At 39.6% G+C, this 19,881-nt stretch overlaps 1 protein-coding gene across 1 annotated transcript in view; it reads left to right on the top strand.

The window, feature by feature from the left end:
• The window catches only part of CCDC192 (coiled-coil domain containing 192), a 238,705-nt gene that overhangs the window by 44,506 nt on the left and 174,318 nt on the right, over positions 1 to 19,881 (top strand). Inside the window, exon 3 of the mRNA XM_016953726.4 lies at positions 7,414 to 7,521. Coding sequence (XP_016809215.1) covers positions 7,414 to 7,521 — 108 coding nt within the window. The remainder of the gene's footprint in view (positions 1 to 7,413; positions 7,522 to 19,881) is intronic.

The raw sequence follows: 19,881 nt of genomic DNA on the forward strand, positions 1-19,881 counted from the left end.
CCTCCTCCCATAGAATTCTGTTTATATCAGAGGCCAGTGGCAGAGACTCAAGGTTCAATGTATAGTATGAACAATTACAAAAACTGAATGAATGCTGTATTTTTATGCCTAGTTTCATTTACCACCAGATGGCTCTATTGTATCATCAGGAAATGCACACATGTAAAATCAGTGGTCTCATAAGCCATAGGGAAAAAAATAAAGCAGAAGTTAGACCTTTAAGGTATGTAGGAATGCAGTTCGTTCTTTTTTTTTTTTATTTCTTGTTTCTTTTTTTATTTATATTTATTTATTTATTTATTTTTTATTATTATACTTTAAGTTTTAGGGTACATGTGCACATTGTGCAGGTTACATACATATACATGTGCCATGCTGGTGTGCTGCACCCACTAACTCGTCATCTAGCATTAGGTATATCTCCCAATGCTATCCCTCCCCCCTCCCCCCACCCCACAACAGTCCCCAGAGTGTGATGTTCCCCTTCCTGTGTCCATGTGATCTCATTGTTCAATTCCCACCTATGAGTGAGAATATGCGGTGTTTGGTTTTTTGTCCTTGCGATAGTTTACTGAGAATGATGGTTTCCAATTTCATCCATGTCCCTACAAAGGACATGAACTCATCATTTTTATGGCTGCATAGTATTCCATGGTGTATATGTGCCACATTTTCTTAATCCAGTCTATCATTGTTGGACATTTGGGTTGGTTCCAAGTCTTTGCTATTGTGAATAATGCCACAATAAACATACGTGTGCATGTGTCTTTATACCAGCATGATTTATAGTCCTTTGGGTATATACCCAGTAATGGGATGGCTGAGTCAAATGGTATGTCTAGTTCTAGATCCCTGAGGAATCGCCGCACTGACTTCCACAATGGTTGAACTAGTTTACAGTCCCACCAACAGTGTAAAAGTGTTCCTATTTCTCCACATCCTCTCCAGCACCTGTTGTTTCCTGACTTTTTAATGATTGCCATTCTAACTGGTGTGAGATGGTATCTCATTGTGGTTTTGATTTGCATTTCTCTGATGGCCAGTGATGGTGAGCATTTTTTCATGTGTTTTTTGGCTGCATAAATGTCTTCTTTTGAGAAGTGTCTGTTCATGTCCTTTGCCCACTTTTTGATGGAGTTGTTTGTTTTTTTCTTGTAAATTTGTTTGAGTTCATTGTAGATTCTGGATATTAGCCCTTTGTCAGATGAGTAGGTTGTGAAAATTTTCTCCCATTCTGTAGGTTGCCTGTTCACTCTGATGGTAGTTTCTTTTGCTGTGCAGAAGCTCTTTAGTTTAATTAGTTCCCATTTGTCAATTTTGTCTTTTGTTGCCATTGCTTTTGGTGTTTTAGACATGAAGTCCTTGCCCATGCCTATGTCCTGAATGGTAATGCCTAGGTTTTCTTCTAGGGTTTTTATGGTTTTAGGTCTAACGTTTAAGTCTTTAATCCATTGAATTGATTTTTGTATAAGGTGTCAGGAAGGGATCCAGTTTCAGCTTTCTACATATGGCTAGCCAGTTTTCCCAGCACCATTTATTAAATAGGGAATCCTTTCCCCATTACTTGTTTTTCTCAGGTTTGTCAAAGATCAGATAGTTGTAGATATGCGGCGTTATTTCTGAGGGCTCTGTTCTGTTCCATTGATCTATATCTCTGTTTTGGTACCAGTACCATGCTGTTTTGGTTACTGTAGCCTTGTAGTATAGTTTGAAGTCAGGTAGTGTGATGCCTCCAGCTTTGTTCTTTTGGCTTAGGATTGACTTGGTGATGTGGGCTCTTTTTTGGTTCCATATGAACTTTAAAGTAGTTTTTTCCAATTCTGTGAAGAAAGTCATTGGTAGCTTGATGGGGATGGCATTGAATCTGTAAATTACCTTGGGCAGTATGGCCATTTTCACAATATTGATTCTTCCTACCCATGAGCATGGAATGTTCTTCCATTTGTTTGTATCCTCTTTTATTTCCTTGAGCAGTGGTTTGTAGTTCTCCTTGAAGAGGTCCTTCACATCCCTTGTAAGTTGGATTCCTAGGTATTTTATTCTCTTTGAAGCAATTGTGAATGGGAGTTCACTCATGATTTGGCTCTCTGTTTGTCTGTTGTTGTTGTATAGGAATGCTTGTGATTTTTGCACATTGATTTTGTATCCTGAGATTTTGCTGAAGTTGCTTATCAGGTTAAGGAGATTTTGGGCTGAGACAATGGGGTTTTCTAGATATACAATCATGTCATCTGCAAACAGGGACAATTTGACTTCCTCTTTTCCTAATTGAATACCCTTTATTTCCTTCTCCTGCCTAATTGCCCTGGCCAGAACTTCCAACACTATGTTGAATAGGAGTGGCGAGAGAGGGCATCCCTGTCTTGTGCCAGTTTTCAAAGGGAATGCTTCCAGTTTTTGCCCATTCAGTATGATATTGGCTGTGGGTTTGTCATAGATAGCTCTTATTATTTTGAAATATGTCCCATCAAGACCTAATTTATTGAGAGTTTTTAGCATGAAAGGTTGTCGAATTTTGTCAAAGGCTTTTTCTGCATCTATTGAGATAATCATGTGGTTTTTGTCTTTGGCTCAGTTTATATGCTGGATTACATTTATTGATTTGTGTATATTGAACCAGCCTTGCATCCCAGGGATGAAGCCCACTTGATCATGGTGGATAAGCTTTTTGATGTGCTGCTGGATTCGGTTTGCCAGTATTTTATTGAGGATTTTTGCATCAATGTTCATCAAGGATATTGGTCTAAAATTCTCTTTTTTTGTTGTGTCTCTGCCCGGCTTTGGTATCAGAATGATGGTGGCCTCATAAAATGAGTTAGGGAGGATTCCCTCTTTTTCTATTGATTGGAATAGTTTCAGAAGGAATGGTACCAGTTCTTCCTTGTACCTATGGTAGAATTTGGCTGTGAATCCATCTGGTCCTGGACTCTTTTTTGGTTGGTAAGCTATTGATTATTGCCACAATTTCATAGCCTGTTATTGGTCTATTCAGAGATTCAATTTCTTCCTGGTTTAGTCTTGGGAGAGTGTATGTGTCCAGGAATTTATCCATTTCTTCTAGATTTTCTAGTTTATTTGCATAGAGGTGTTTGTAGTATTTGCTGATGGTAGTTTGTATTTCTGTGGGATTGGTGGTGATATCCCCTTTATCATTTTTTATTGCATCTATTTGATTCTTCTCTCTTTTTTTCTTTATTAGTCTTGCTAGCGGTCTATCAATTTTGTTGATCCTTTCAAAAAACCATCTCCTGGATTCATTAATTTTTTGAAGTGTTTATTGTGTCTCTATTTCCTTCAGTTCTGCTCTGATTTTAGTTATTTCTTGCCTTCTGCTAGCTTTTGAATGTGTTTGCTCTTGCTTTTCTAGTTCTTTTAATTGTGATGTTAGGGTGTCAATTTTATATCTTTCCTGCTTTCTCTTGTGGGCATTTAGTGCTATAAATGTCCCTCTACACATTGCTTTGAATGTGTCCCAGAGATTCTGGTATGTTGTGTCTTTGTTCTCGTTGGTTTCAAAGAACATCTTTATTTCTGCCTTCATTTCATTATGTACCCAGTAGTCATTCAGGAGCAGGTTGTTCAGTTTCCATGTAGTTGAGCGGTTTTGAGTGAGATTCTTAATCCTGAGTTCTAGTTTGATTGCACTGTGGTCTGAGAGATAGTTTGTTATAATTTCTGTTCTTTTACATTTGCTGAGGAGAGCTTTACTTCCAAGTATGTGGTCAATTTTGGAATAGGTGTGGTGTGGTGCTGAAAAAAATGTATATTCTGTTGATTTGGGGTGGAGAGTTCTGTAGATGTCTATTAGGTCTGCTTGGTGCAGAGCTGAGTTCAATTCCTGGGTATCCTTGTTGACTTTCTGTCTCGTTGATCTGTCTAATGTTGACAGTGGGGTGTTAAAGTCTCCCATTATTAATGTGTGGGAGTCTAAGTCTCTTTGTAGGTCACTCAGGACTTGCTTTATGAATCTGGGTGCTCCTGTATTGGGTGCATATATATTTAGGATAATTAGCTCTTCTTGTTGAATTGATCCCTTTACCATTATGTAATGGCCTTCTTTGTCTCTTGATCTTTGTTGGTTTAAAGTCTGTTTTATCAGAGACTAGGATTGCAACCCCTGCCTTTTTTTTGTTTTCCATTTGCTTGGTAGATCTTCCTCCATCCTTTTATTTTGAGCCTATGTGTGTCTCTGCACGTGAGATGGGTTTCCTAAATACAGCACACTGATGGGTCTTGACTCTTTATCCAATTTGCCAGTCTGTGTCTTTTAATTGGAGCATTTAGTCCATTTACATTTAAAGTTAATATTGTTATGTGTGAATTTGATCCTGTCATTATGATGTTAGCTGGTTATTTTGCTCGTTAGTTGATGCAGTTTCTTCCTAGTCTCGATGGTCTTTACATCTTGGCATGATTTTGCAGCAGCTGGTACCGGTTGTTCCTTTCCATGTTTAGTGCTTCCTTCAGGAGCTCTTTTAAGGCAGGCCTGGTGGTGACAAAATCTCTCAGCATTTGCTTGTCTGTAAAGGATTTTATTTCTCCTTCACTTATGAAGCTTAGTTTGGCTGGATATGAAATTCTGGGTTGAAAATTCTTTTCTTTAAGAATGTTGAATATTGGCCCCCACTGTCTTCTGGCTTGTAGGGTTTCTGCCGAGAGATCCGCTGTTAGTCTGATGGGCTTCCCTTTGAGGGTAACATGACCTTTCTCTCTGGCTGCCCTTAACATTTTTTCCTTCATTTCAACTTTGGTGAATCTGACAATTACGTGTCTTGGAGTTGCTCTTCTCAAGGAGTATCTTTGTGGCGTTCTCTATATTTCCTGAATCTGAACGTTGGCCTGCCTTGCTAGACTGGGGAAATTCTCCTGGATAATATCCTGCAGAGTGTTTTCCAACTTGGTTCCATTCTCCCCATCACTTTCAGGTACACCAATCAGACGTAGATTTGGTCTTTTCACATAGTCCCATATTTCTTGGAGGCTTTACTCATTTCTTTTTATTCTTTTTTCTCTAAACTTTCCTTCTCGCTTCATTTCATCTTCCATTGCTGATACCCTTTCTTCCAGTTGATCGCATCAGCTCCTGAGGTTTCTGCATTCTTCACGTAGTTCTCCAGCCTTGGTTTTCAGCTCCATCAGCTGCTTTAAGCACTTCTCTGTATTGGTTATTCTAGTTATACATTCTTCTAAATTTTTTTCAAAGTTTTCAACTTCTTTGCCTTTGGTTTGAATGTCCTCCCGTAGCTCAGAGTAATTTGATCGTCTGAAGCCTTCTTCTCTCAGCTCGTCAAAGTCATTCTCCATCCAGCTTTGTTCCGTTGCTGGTGAGGAGCTGCGTTCCTTTGGAGGAGGAGAGGCGCTCTGATTTTTAGTTTCCAGTTTTTCTGGTCTGTTTTTTCCCCATCTTTGTGGTTTTATCTACTTTTGGTCTTTGATGATGGTGATGTTCAGATGGGTTTTTGGTGTGGATGTCCTTTCTGTTTGTTAGTTTTCCTTCTAAAAGACAGGACCCTCAGCTGCAGGTCTGTTGGAGTACCCTGCCATGTGAGGTGTCAGTGTGCCCCTGCTGGAGGGTGCCTCCCAGTTAGGCTGCCCGGGGGTCAGGGGTCAGGGACCCACTTGAGGAGGCAGTCTGCCCGTTCTCAGATCTCCAGCTGCGTACTGAGAGAACCACTGCTCTCTTCAAAGCTGTCAGACAGGGACATTTAAGTCTGCAGAGGTTACTGCTGTCTTTTTGTTTGTCTGTGCCCTGCCCCCAGAGGTGGAGCCTACAGAGGCAGGCAGGCCTCCTTGAGCTGTGGTGGGCTCCACCCAGTTCGAGCTTCCTGGTTGCTTTGTTTACCTAATGAAGCCCGGGCTATGGCGGACGCCCCTCCCCCAGCCTCGCTGCCGCCTTGCAGTTGGATCTCAGACTGCTGTGCTAGCAATCAGCGAGACTCCGTGGGCGTAGGACCCTCCGAGCCAGGTGCGGGATATAATCTCGTGATGCACCGTTTTTTAAGCCTGTCGGAGAAGCGCAGTATTCGTGTGGGAGTGACCCGATTTTCCAGGTGCCGTCTGTCACCCCTTTCTTTGATTAGGAAAGGGAACTCCCTGACCCCTTGCGCTTCCCAAGTGAGGCAATGCCTCACCCTGCTTCAGCTCGCGCACGGTGCGCGCACCCACTGACCCGTGCCCACTGTCTGGCACTCCCTAGTGAGATGAACCCGGTACCTCAGATGGAAATGCAGAAATCACCGTCTTCTGCGTCACTCAGGCTGGGAGCTGTGGACCGGAGCTGTTCCTATTCAGCCATCTTGGCTCCTCGCAGTTCGTTCTTTGTGGGGTTAATTGGAAGCAGCTGCAGCAGGAGTAGTCACAAGAATACAGGACACACCCACAGCCAAGCTATAGGAAGGTCATCATCCTAGCATGTACAAGGTTTTCCAACTTTTCATATTTCTTTCTAATTATTAAGTATCACAATAGCAAAAGAGTAGTTAGGAAGTGCTCTAGTCTCACAAAGTCCTGTACCTTGTGTTTTCCTACCAATTTTGCATACTCTTCAGCTTTTAGCTGAGAAAAAGTAACTTTAGAAACATTTTGAGTCCAGGCGCAGTGGCTCACACCTGCAATCCCAGCACTTTGGGAGGCTGAGGCGGGCAGATCACGAGGTCAGGATTTCAAGACTAGCCTGGCCAACATGGGGAATCCACGTCTCTACTAAAAATATAAAAATTATCCAGGCATGGTGGCACGTGCCTGTAATCTCCAGGGGCTGAGACAGGAGAATCGCTTGAACCCAGGAGGTGGAGGTTGCAGTGAGCCAAGATCGTGCCCTTGCACTTGGCCTGGGCAACAAGAGCAAAACTCTGCCTGGAAAAAAAAAAAAAAGAAAAAGAAAAAATTTGACAGGCAGAGTCTACACATCTGCTAATTTAAGTCATATTAGCCAGGCTCTGGGGAAGAATGATCTGATTCTAAAACATGTGGTATCTTTGCTTTAATGACATATGCTAAGAAGGTGAAGATCAGAGGAAACAGGGTTTCTCTGAGTTCAGTTGACTCTGTTCCTACTGTTAGATGAATGTTAAAAACATAGGCATTCTAGGTGACATCTTCCATCAGGAATGTGAAATTTTCATCCTAACCTTTTGGAGTAAGAATAAAAGTTTCAAAGTAATCAAATTCCAATGACAGTTATTTAATCTAACTTTCTAAAGCTGTTCATTGTCATCATTTATTTTTTACTCTTTTTACTTTCTATATTTTAAATGAAACTATTGTTAAAACATTTTGCTGTTTTATTTCCATGTTAAGAAAAGGGGAGGATTTGTGTGAGTTTATCAAGCCTATCATTAGTCCATAAGATTGTTTGAGATGCGCTCAAACTATCCATGTCAAAAAGTAATACTTGATTTTCTTTTTTTAAAGAAAGCGTCCCTGGACACTGGACAGATGGCGTTTACCTTGGCCCAACTTGAGTCCTTGGAGATTTGCCTGAAAGAAGCAGAAGAAAAGGCTAAAGCTTTATCTGAACAGGTAACACCTGTCATGGGAACTGGAAACAAATGTTCCTCAGTGTGCAGCATGGCAAGTGTAAATGTAAACACACGTTTTAACCTCTCCCTCTACTGATACACACACACACACACACATACACATTGCAGTTATGCCCCCCCACCCCACACACACACAGCATTCCATTCATTTTAGACATAACAGTGCTTACTTTAGTCTGTATGGACCTTTTCAGCGTTTAAAACTTTTTTCATCTTTATATTTTATTTGACTTTCATTCACCACAGGCCATGAGTTAGGCAAACCTTCTTTAACTAAGTGATTTTCCTGAATAAGCAAAGCATATTTGCATGATAAACAGATAAGCTCAAAGATAAAATAAAGCCTATTGGAGCCATGCAGAAGTAATTTTCTTTTATTTTTAGGAAACTTTACTTGGAAGAGAGTTTTTCAAATATTGACATCCCTCTTGGGTTTTTGAAACTTACAGAAGCAAAGCAGCAGGTGATAAGTGGAGCCTGGTCTGCCCCAGGTGGCCTGGACACGTTATAGGTGCTTTGCATGTACAGCAGCTCCATGATTTCAGAGACACTGGCTGTGGGTATAAGTAAAGCTCAGACCAGGGCTGGAACATTTCCCAATAAGATTATACTTTGCAAATAGTGCAACTATTGTTGCCTTTCCCCCTGGTCAGAGAGGCTTGGCCCCAGGGGACAAACTGCTTGGAGTCTCGGTCCCCCAGTGCTCTCTTTTGGTGACAGTCAGTGAAGGGAAAAGGATGGAGGAGGCCCTGCAATGTTAGAAATGTTTATTAATTTCTTCTGGATTGATACATTTAGATAAAAGTATATTTTAGATACATTGGAAAAAAAGAATTTTAAGGTACTTTTAATAAAGGTAGTCTCTCTGTATAGTGAAACCTAATTGCATCAGAATTTTAGCAGAAACTAAGGAGGAAAGGTGCTTGTGTTATGAGAAAAAGTATAATTAATATATAATTTAGTGATACACACACAAATGCCCTTCATTTCTTTTTCAGCTTACCAAAAAAGGTGCATCCCTTACTTTGGCATGTATTTATTGTTTACTGACTAAATGCGATTGATGCAAGCGGTCTCAGGGGACTTGTGTCAATTAATAAAAATGTGTTGCCCTTTTGGAAAAGTTTCCATCTCAGCCTCAAGCCATAGCTCTAGCCTGCCAACTGTTGGGTTTTTTTTTTTTTCTAAAATAAACAAAAACAAGCCTCGAACTGTGGCAAAATTAAGAATTACCAAGAACATAATGATAAACATAAGGTACCATTTCAAAGCAAAAAAAAAAAAAAAAAACAAACTAAGAATTTCAGAGTCTCCAAATTGGGAAAGATTTTTCAATGGATAACTAAAAAAGGGCACCCATGCTGGGATTAGGTTACACTAAGAAGGTATATAGGATTTTTTTTTTTTTGGTAATCAAATGGCTTTTAATGATTTCTCGTTTGAATCAGTAAGATTGAATTCACTCATAAAAGTACCCATTCCTGCACTTTGGGAGGCTGAGGCGGGTGGATCACGAGGTCAAGAGATCGAGACCATCCTGGCTAACATGGCGAAAGCCCGTTTCTACTAAAAGTACAAAAAAATTAGCCCAGCGTGGTGGGTGGCACCTGTAGTCCCAGCTACTCGGGAGGCTGAGGCAGGAGAATGGCGTGAACCCGGGAGGCGGAGCTTGCAGTGAGCCGAGATTGCGCCACTGCACTCCAGCCTGGGCGACAGAGCCAGACTCTGTCTCAAAGAAAAAAAAAAAAAAAGTACACATTATTTTTGTTCTTGATGAAATATTTTTATCCAATGCAAATGTAACCACCCAATCAATGGGTTCACCTTGCCCGCTGCCTAGACAGAATCGATTTATCAAGACAGGGGAATTGCAACGGAGAAAGAGTAAATCACAGAGCCACAGAGCCGGCTGTGCAGGAGACCGGGATTTTATTATTACTCAAATCAGTCTCCCTAAGCATTCAGAGATCAGAGTTTTTAAAGATAATTTGACGGGGAGGGGCCCGGGAAGTGGGGAGTGCTGGTTGGTCAGGTTGGAGATGGAATCATAGGGGCTCGAAGTTAGGTTTTCTTAATGTCTTCTGTTCCTGGGTGTGATGGCAGAACTGGTTGGGGCAGATTACCATCTGAGTGGTGTCAGCTGATCCATGGAGTGCAGGATCTGCAAAATATCTGAAGCACTGATCTTAAGCTTTACAATAGTGATGTTATCCCCAGGAGCAATTTGGGGAGGTTCAGCCACAGGCTGCATGACCCCTAAATTGTAATTTCTAATCTTGCAGCTAATTTGGTCGTTCTGCAAGGGCAGATTGGACCCCAGGCAAGAACAGGGTCTTTTCGGGAAAGGGCTGTTATCAATTTTGTTTCAGAGTCAAACCGTGAACTGAATTCCTTCCCAAAGTTAGTTCGGCCTATGCCCAGGAATGAACAAGGACAGCTTAAGGGTTAGAAGCAAGATAGAGTTGGTTAGGTCTTATTTCTCTCACTGTCATAATTTCCTCAGTTATAATTTACAAAGGTAGTTTCACAAATAGCTCCTAATATTTAAGATTCTTAGCTGGATGATCTCTTTATATAATACCAAACAATTAGATGTATTTATTTTTTCAGTAATATAGCAGATTAAATATATAAAATGGAAACTGGATTTCACTTAACATTTTTGTACCTACCATAAGTAAGGTGCTGGTTAGGTGTTTTGTGGGAAAGACATGTAAGCCAGAGCTTCTCTACCCAAGTAGCTCACAGAGAATAGAAAAATTGGAAGACATGGAGAATGAAAATAGGTGTTTATATGACTCCAAGATAAACTGCACAATAGCATTAAGTTGCAGGATCTGTACATGTTAATTGTACTAAAGGATAGTTCTTGAAGTTGCCAAATTTGCATAACCATGTGAGTTTAATTGGAAGTTGGCCATAGTTTGAGGAAAGGGAGAGTACGATGTGTAAAAGCACATTGCAGCCATTTTCAATATTACATTTTTAATTAACTTGAGCATTTTATGAGATCTGGCTGTCTTCATTGTTACTGTTGAGAGGGGTCAATCAACACTGTTGTCAGAGGATTTAATCCTGAGATTTTTGCTTTCTCCAGTGTTTAGTCTTTTCCTTGAAAAGATAAAAACTTTAAGAACAGTCCTCTGTCCCCTATTTTAAAATTTAAGTCAACATTAAAAACATATGGATGAGAGGATAGAGAAAGGGGAGAAACTGATATTTCCTAAGAATGTTCTTGAGAATATTTCAGAATAGAACACCTGTCACAAACAATCAAACATTTGTCCACTGGGTGCCACTGTCTTCCTTACCAGGCCATGCCACTAAGGGATTGCAGTAAGACTGTCTTTAGTGTTAAAGACAAGGATTACACACACACACACACACTCTCTCTCTCTCTCTCTCAATCTGTGTGTGTGTGTGTGTGTTTGAAGGAATATTTTTGCCTGCTGTACACGTTAAGGCTTTTTCTAAATGTCATTAATTTAGGATTTGTCACAAGGATGTTGGGAATGCTAGCTTGCCTTTACTGGTAACCCAAATTATGGGCTAGCCGGGTGAAGTAGAATGAGGTGGGGAGTGTGGAAGACACGACAAGAACCAAGATTTGTGCTGGAATGAAGCAGTGGAAGCTTGCAATATTATCAAACAATGGATCCTGCCTTTGAGAAAAGGGTTAATCTCACTGTTATTCAAGACCTTATCTCTTAGCTTTGCCTCTGAGAACACAGAATTAACTCAGAATGGAAAGTATAGGTGCCTAATGTTGTTACCTGCATTAATCATCTGTTGGTCCTGGGCCTCAATTTGTGCAAACTGGGCATTTCTAAGGTCTCCTTCAGCAAGGTCCACTGTTACAAAGAAAAAAATTAGAAATAGCCAACAAATAAGAAGGTTGTGGCCACTTCCTCCAATGAGGTCACACAGTCAACAGAATTCTTTGTTGGGCTTCACTTTAGCTTACAATTATTCTTTATTTCTCTGCAGCCAAGTCACTAATGTCAAAATAAAAGAAATAATGGGATCAGGATAACTTGCAATTAAGACTTATAATCTGGGTTAGTCAAGGCTTTGAGAAATAACTGCACCAATTCAGCCAAAGTAGAGTGAGAAAGTGTCATTTGGCTCCAACTTCTAACCTAGGTTATAATGATAAACCACTCAACATATTACCAAGTTTTGCTTAAGAAAATACTTTATTGTATTTCCCATAGGTTAAGATCAGGTGGGAGGAAAACTAAATGCCTGGATGTTGGGTAATAGATAAAGAAAAAGGGTGAATAAAAGGGAGAAAAGCTGTTAGGAATGTGAAAGAAAGATGAAAAGTAAAAGCGTTTCTAGAGAAGCCCATAAAAAAAAGTTTTTTCATGTGTGCTGGCTTCTATCACCAGTGAATATAAGAGGACAAGGAAAGGGACTCTGGTGGACTGCTGTTTATGACCATACACAAGCAAATAGACCATACAGCTTTTGTGCTGAGACAAAAGATAGTGTCAAGAAAACCCATACTTTTGCAATGAAGTCTGGATCCAGATGCATGCCAACATAGAGCTTATGAGGTAACATTCCTTTTGGCAGCAGTGTTAGCCCAGAGTCTCTCCCATTTATCAATGGCTTCTGGTTCCCAGCTCCAGGTATCAGATCAGGGAGAGCCCAGGCTTTGTTCCTGCTCCACTATCTGCTAGCTTTATGGCCTTGGGCAATTCACTTTGTCTCCCCAGCTACAGTTGTCTTATCTAGGAGGGTGTAAACATGCTAGTTACATAGGGCTATTGTGAGGCTGTTATTAAATGGGATAGGTATCTGTCCCTCTGTCCCTTTGTGGTTATTATGGCTGAATGTTTCTGTCCCCCTGCCAAAAAGAAAAAAATCATATATTGAAACCTAATCCTCAATATGATAGTATGTGGTGGTGGGATCTTTGGTGGATGATAAGTTCTTGAGGGCACTGCCTCAGGAATGGGACTAGTGTCCTTATAAAAGAGACTCAAGGGATCTCCCTCACCCCTTCCACCATGTGAGGACAGAGCAAGAAGCTGCCATCTGTGAACCAGGAAGCAGACCCTCATAAGACACCAGATCTGTTGGTGCCTTGATCTTGGACTGCTCAGCCTCTAGAATTTGAAGAAAGAAAGAAATTCCCATTGTTTATATGCTAGCCAGTTTACGGTATTTTGTTATAGCAGCCCAAATAAACTAAGACAGTAGGTTCTCAAAAACATCTGTTTATTTTCACTCCTACCAGTGGTCATAGCAGAACTGTGTAGTTCTCTTTATGCCTTCAGCCACATGAATTAACGAGTTCCAACCTACCACAAAAGTCTTTCTTTCTCACACACACACACTGCCCCGCTCACTACCCAAGCTCCCTTGTCATAACTTGGCTGGCTTTTCTACTATCCAGTTTTCTCTTCTACTCTTTCTCATCTCTTCATCTGGTAAAGGGATTTTAGTTCTTTAACCTTGTCTTTCCTTTCTGCTTCATCTCTTGGAGCTTCTGTCTGTTTCTGCCCATTATCTGATTTTGTACAGACTGGGAGCTGTTTTCCTTGGCAAGCTGGGGCAGGGAGGGTGTCAGGAGGTGAATCCAGTAAGGACTATGTAGTAAGAATTCATTTCATATATCTTCTGGGTAACATACCTAGCAAAATATAGTTACATATGAGAAAACTTTTTAAAGTTCATGGAAAAATGGAATTAAACAATAAGAATAAAAATTATAAATTTTATTTTTCAACATAAGCTTCATCAAGTTCAAGACACTTTTGAAGTGATGATACCAGCCCTTTAGTCCACCTTAAAAAACTGAGGGTCCTGGGGATTTAACCATTTTAATACAGTGTTTTTTTTTTTTTTTTTTTTACATCATTAACTAAAGAAAAATGAGTGCCCTTTAAAGGTTTTTTAAGACTAGGAAACAAAAATAAGGCAGAAGCAGCCAAATCAGTACTGTAAGGAAGATGCCTAATGATTTCCCATGGAAACTCTTGCAAAGTTGCCCTTTTTGATGAGAGGTCTGGGTTAGCATCTGGTACTGAAGCGAGATGAGGTAAGTTTCAAAACTTTGCATTTATAACAAGTTCCCATCTCGCTTTAGTACCAGATGCTAACCCAGATCTTCAGGCCGAGGTTCTTTTTCACCCTTGTCCTGTGTTCTCCAACTGCATGGCTAACACGGTGCAACCCCATCTCTACTAAAAAATACAAAAAGTTCGCCGGGCGTGGAGGCAGGCTGAGATCGCGCCACTGCACTCCAGCCTGGGTGACAGAGCGAGACTCTGTCTCAAAAAAAAAAAAAAAAAAAAAAAAAGGAAAGTTTTAGGAAGAATGAAAAATAATAATGCTCCAAGAGCCCCGTGTTATAGTTTGCAGAGATAATCTCAGCAAGACAGAAAACCAAGTCTTAAGTTAGCAGAAGATGGCAAGAGCTGAACTCTAAGATACCCCTCCTTGTTGGAGTCGTATGATGAGACTCCTGGAATGTAAGAGGTGGGGATAAATTACCCGTAATTTGTATTTGAAGAAAGAAAATATTATGTGTATGTTGTCAGAATGAACAAGAAAGTTAAAGGAAATTCAAGAGGAGGCAAAAACGCAAAAGAAACATTCCGTTCTGAAAAAGACTTGTATCTATTCTGACTGGCTCCCCAACATCCTGCTCCCCTTCAAACCCATTCTGGCTTATTGCAAGAACCTAATTTGGGGCATTTGTGGCTTTGCACGCTGTTCAAAGTCAAGATCAAGCCAGGTTTAGTTTCTTTGCTGTTTTTTCTGTTTGTTTGTTTTTGTTGGCCAGCACTCATTTGTTCATTTAACAATTGTTTATTGAGTATTCACTATATGCCAGGTACTATGTCTAGAAGTGGGAACACAGCAGTAAACAAGATTGATAAGACCCCTGACTCATGGAGCTGACATTCTACTGGAGGACATAGATAGCAAACAAATAAACATTGAAAATACATGGAGCTTCAGATGGTGTTAAATACTTTGCTGGGCCACACTAAAGGGTATCTGTGGGACTACGCTTAAACTTAAATCCCACTGGGAAGTCTGGTTCCTGAGAATAACCTTGTGGGCCCTTGTCCTTGAGAAGCTGGTGACTGTAGCTCTATGTGCATGTGTATGTTCATGTGTGTGTATGTTGGAGTGTGTGTGTTATTCCTGTTGTTTTTGATATGAAACAATAAAACCTAAGGCCAAATTATTGCTCTAGGTTAGATCAAGGTTCTTGGGGCTCAGGTTTTCTCTTCAAGATGGCATTTTCAAAGAAACGGGAGGATTTTAATAGTTTACTTTCTCTTGAGAGTTTTAACTATTTTGCTAATATTTACCCTAAATTCTTCAGGTATATTTATGTGTATTGTTATAAAGCTTGGACTAGAAACAAACAACGCCCCACCAAAAAAACTAATAAGTTATGTTTGACTCTAATCAGCAAGAAATTATGAATCATTTTATGCCTAAGGCCCTAACAAAACTCCCATTATTTCTCTCTTAGTACATCTTAGTGTCCAGTCTATCTTTTCTTTATGTTTAGGAATAGAAGGAACAAAGATACCAGCAAATTTTTGATACTGAATTTGTGTATTGAGTGGCTAAAAGTAATCTGATGCCTACTGAGATTATCCAAAAAATGCTCTGTTTTTTTTTTTCATTGTTTATAAGCAACAGTGGATCTTTTGATGTCAAGTTTATTTGAAATAAACAATGTGCCCTTGGTAGGAGTATTCATTTCTGCAAATGCTCAGAAATTATGCTTGACATGCCAATCTGAAATCATGAGTTTTGTGAATGAGTTTTTGTTTTCAGAACTATTTTGAAGTGTACTTTAATGCCATAAAATCACAAGCAGTCTGTTTGACCCAAAATGAGTTCCTTATCAACATGAAGCCCAGTTATCAGGAACTTCATTAAACAATTTGGCTAGCCAGAGTTCTGATTGATTTTACAGCAGACAAGTTCCCTCCTTATTAAAAAACAAAACAAAATCCAACAACTTCTCATTTAAGCAGATGTTCATCTTCATCTTGTTACTGGGTTGTTGGCATAAATTGGTAGCCTCAGAGAATGCAAGGAAAAAAATAGAAGCTGGTGAAGAGATGGTGTTGTTTTGAATAGAGTCAAACACAATGACAAATCAGCTTCTGTAGTATATTGTTGTTGCAGGCGGGATGTGTGGATTGTTGGCCTGTTACATAACTAAAAACTTCCTTTTGCTTGTAAATGTCAAGATCAAACAGAGGTCAGTTTTAAATAGCTGACTGGTGCTAATAAATGTGACTTTCTTGTCGTGAAAAAAGCAAAAAGCCTCATGCCTTAAGAGTCATGGCTCTGCTGTTAGGAGGAGGTGTCTTTGTGTATGGGCTTAACCTGTATTTTGTTCATGAGATTTTCTTTGAGCTGGTAAATGAACTTTCCCTTTGCTTATTGTCTACAAATAAATTAGTAAGTTAGGTGTATGCTTTTGTTCAATTATTCATTCAATAAATATTAATCAAGTTTATACTATGAGCTAGGCATTCTGTTTGGTACTTCTGTGAATTTTAGCTATGTATTTCTCCAAACAGTCCTGGAAAATTGTATATGCCATTTTGCAAATGATGAAAGCTCTTTTGTGGGCTTGCAGCCCTCTTGTCTGCTCCTTCTATAGACTCTCCTTGGTGATCTGACTTTAGCGTACACAATCTGCTGAAAAGCCTTAAGTCCTCACTACTAGTCCAGGTCTTCCCTGACTTCAGACCTAATTATATATACTGAACAGCTCCACCAAGGTTCTCACAGACAACTCAAGCTCTCCATCTCCATCTCCAAAATTCAACTTACCTGCTTCTTGCCCCAAACCTGTTCCTTCTCCCACATTCCCTAGGCCAGTGATCAGTGCCACCAGCCACCCTGTGCTGCTTTGATTCTTTCCTTTTCCTCATGCCTCATATGCAATCAATTGCTGAGTACTACAGGTGATGACTCCCAAATCACTCTTGAATCCATCTTTTTTTCTCTATCTCCACTATCACCATTTTTGTCCAGGCCACCTTCTGCAGTGCCTCTCCTGACTTTACCTTCATTATGGCCCTTGTTTAATGACTCCTCAACACTACACCAGAATGAAGGTTCTATAACAAAGATCTCATATTTCTCAACTTTAAATCTCAAATTAGCCTGATTTCACTGTCAGGGTCAAATCTGTCCTCTAACAGATCTTACAATGCCATTTATGATCCGACCACCTGCTTGTTTCTCCAGCTTTACCTTACACCACTCCCTGTATACCACTATTACACCACTTTCAGTTCTTTAAAGGTATCATATCCTCTCTCACCTTTCTAATCTAGAAAAAACAAAGGCCTCATTTCTTAGAGTCAAATTATCATTAATACACCCCTTTCCCTCTGCTTCTGCCTAGAATTTCTCTGCTAACTTTCTCTACTTCCTCTTATCCCCTTACTCATTATCCAAAGAACCCCAAGAGACTTCTTTTCAGATCCTCAGTTAGATGCCATTCCCTCCAAAATGCACTTCTTCTTCCTTCAAGTTTGGGTTAGATGTCCTTAGGTGCTTTCATAATCTCTCTCCCACCTCCCGCCGATAATAATTGCTTGTCTGTGTCTCCCACTATACCATATAACACATGGAAGAAGCTCAGACAGTAACTCCTCTGAGGTCCTAAGCCAAATTAGAATTCATTACTTGTCCCTTTTCTGTCAAAGCCCATGTTTTTTCCATTATACACTTGGAGTTGACCCCTACACAAGGAGGGCCATTGAAGGAGGCACATTCTGATCTGTGCTCAAGAGAGAAAACAGTGAGGGACTGAGAAGGACAGATTTGAGAGACCAAAGCCAGGCATATCAATGTGTAGGCTCTTATAAAAATCCAGTTTGGAAATGATAAAGGCCTAAATTATTGGTGGAGAGAAGACAGAGACAAGATATATTTATGAGTTGGATTTGGTGATTAATTAAATGTAGAAGTTGAAGGGAAAGTAGGATTCAAGAGAGATCCCAAGTTTCAGGTGACTATGTAACCTGTGGTTACCCAACTATCTTATGTTAGAATCATTAGATGTTAAAAATGATTCATTTCTTATGGACAACTCCATGCAGGCTCAATTTACCACTTACGCTATAGATTCTTCATCCAAGTTTTGGATGATTTTAATCTCCTTTTTCAGATCTTCTGAATCTTGCAATCCTTGGATATTATGTCAGATCCTTTAACTCGGGGGTGTCTAATCTTTTGGCTTCTCTTGGCCACATTAGAAGAAGAAGAATTGTCTTGGGGCACACGTAAAATACATTAACACTAAGAATAGCTGATGAGCTAAAAAAAAAAAATTCACAAAAAACCTCATACTGTTTTAAGAAAGTTTACCAATGTGTATTGGGCCACATTCAATGCCATCCTGGGCCGCATGTGGCCCACGGGCTGCAGGTTGGACAGCTTATTTTAAGCCATTTCCTGGAAATAGGTTTTCTTCTATTTTTCAGTCCCTGGAGCTTCAGGGAGAAAATTTTGGAAGACCATGTGTTTTGTGTATGAAGATCTCATTTATTAGCCTCCGAAAGTGTTTAATGTTGAAGTCTGGAGTTACACCAATGCAAATCTCTTGAGGTTATTGAATGAGTGTATAGTGGCATGCAGTGGTCTAGTACAGAGGTCTTCAAAATTTTGTCCAGCAGGTCCCTTGGAGGTTCCTAGCACTCTTAAATGATATTTAAAGTTAAAAGATTTGGATAATAGTTAAAATTATTTGGATAATAATACTAATAGGTTATTATTCTTTTCTACTATCATTCTTTTATGGGTGGAGGAGAGTCTTCCAGATTCTACATGGCAGAATGTATGCAGAAGCAGATATGAAAGTCCCAATGTCCTTTATTAAACCAGACATTAAGGAAATATGCAAAATGTAAAACAATACCACTTTTTTACTGCTTCGTTTTTGTTTAGTTTTGAAAGAGTTATTTTTAATTAAAAAATATTTTTGTGTTAGGATATACTGAGTTTATTTTTAAACAAATTAATAAAAGCACTTTTAAATTTCTAAGTTTTACTTTCTGATACAATAAATATCAGTAGATATAGCCCACATTAACAAAAACTTTTTAAAGTCCCCAGTAATTTTTAGAGGTGTAAAAACGTCCTGAGCATCAAAAGTTTACAAACTGCTGATTTATGACTCTGTAGAGTGTAATTCAAGGAGCACAGCCTGTTTGGGAATATGAATCATGTTGGAAACCACCATTACATAAAATAGATAGTAAATTAACATAATTTTATTAATAAACAAAATAGTAAATGCTAAACAGACCTCCAAAGAGGGGAGCCTCATCAGTGGCTGGTAACTGTAACAGTTGGTCACTCTATCACTGAACAGAAAATGTCCTTCAATTAGTAGGAGGATATCAATGAAATGAACATGTTCCTTATTCATATTTCCAAAGACCGTGAATGAAAAAGGAGTTGTCCATATTATGGAGACTCTTCGTTTTCTTCCTGATCCCCAGTATTTGTGCGTCTAAGCTCCCTGAGTCTGTTTGGTTTTTCCCTGCTCACTGAAATTCTTCCTCCACTGCCTGTTGTCAGCTTCTTAAGCCTATTTTCACAATATGCCCTATGTTAACCCATCCCACTCACTTATGCCCTACGTTGACACTGCATTTCTGATTCTGACGGGATGATTTTAAATTTATAGCACACCCAGGCAGATAAATGCCTTTTTCAGAATGGTTTAAGGGAGGAAAGGGTAAAGGCTTCTCTCTGGTTTTGCCTAAGATGGAGAGCAGTCTTGGTGTCAGTGGTCTGAGTCTGATCTGCTCAGTCAAGGAAAAATACCTCCAGGGAGTGCTCTTTAACATGGTGAACAGCAGAGAGGCATTTGCTGAGAATGACTGATTACACAGAGTGTAATATGCAGGCAAATATAGGAAAAAAAAGTTCTAGAGAGGACATATAATGGGTTATGAAATCAATCAATCAAATTCAATTTCCTCCCTAAGGAACTGGTAAACAAAACAAAACAAAACCCTGTTACCTAATATAAATAAGGGAGCAGTTCTAACCTTTTCTAGATTTTAATTTCAGGCCATGGGACTTCTGTGGATTCTATTCTATTCTTGTCCTACCCCATCCAAGATGTCTACTTCTTACTTCAAAGTCCATTATTATCTGTGTATGTACTCACATCCTGTGTAAAAAAAAAAAAGTACGAACTCTAAAGTTTCACTTACCCAAACTACCTCAAATATGTTGTCTCAGGTTGTTTCCCTTAGTAACACAATGGACTGCTGCATCATCCTGCCACTTTGAGTGTGTGGTGTCCTTGTCCACCCCCACT

This window comes from Pan troglodytes, chromosome 4 (genome assembly GCF_028858775.2).
Source record: "Pan troglodytes isolate AG18354 chromosome 4, NHGRI_mPanTro3-v2.0_pri, whole genome shotgun sequence".
Classification (NCBI taxonomy): Eukaryota; Metazoa; Chordata; class Mammalia; order Primates; family Hominidae; genus Pan; species Pan troglodytes.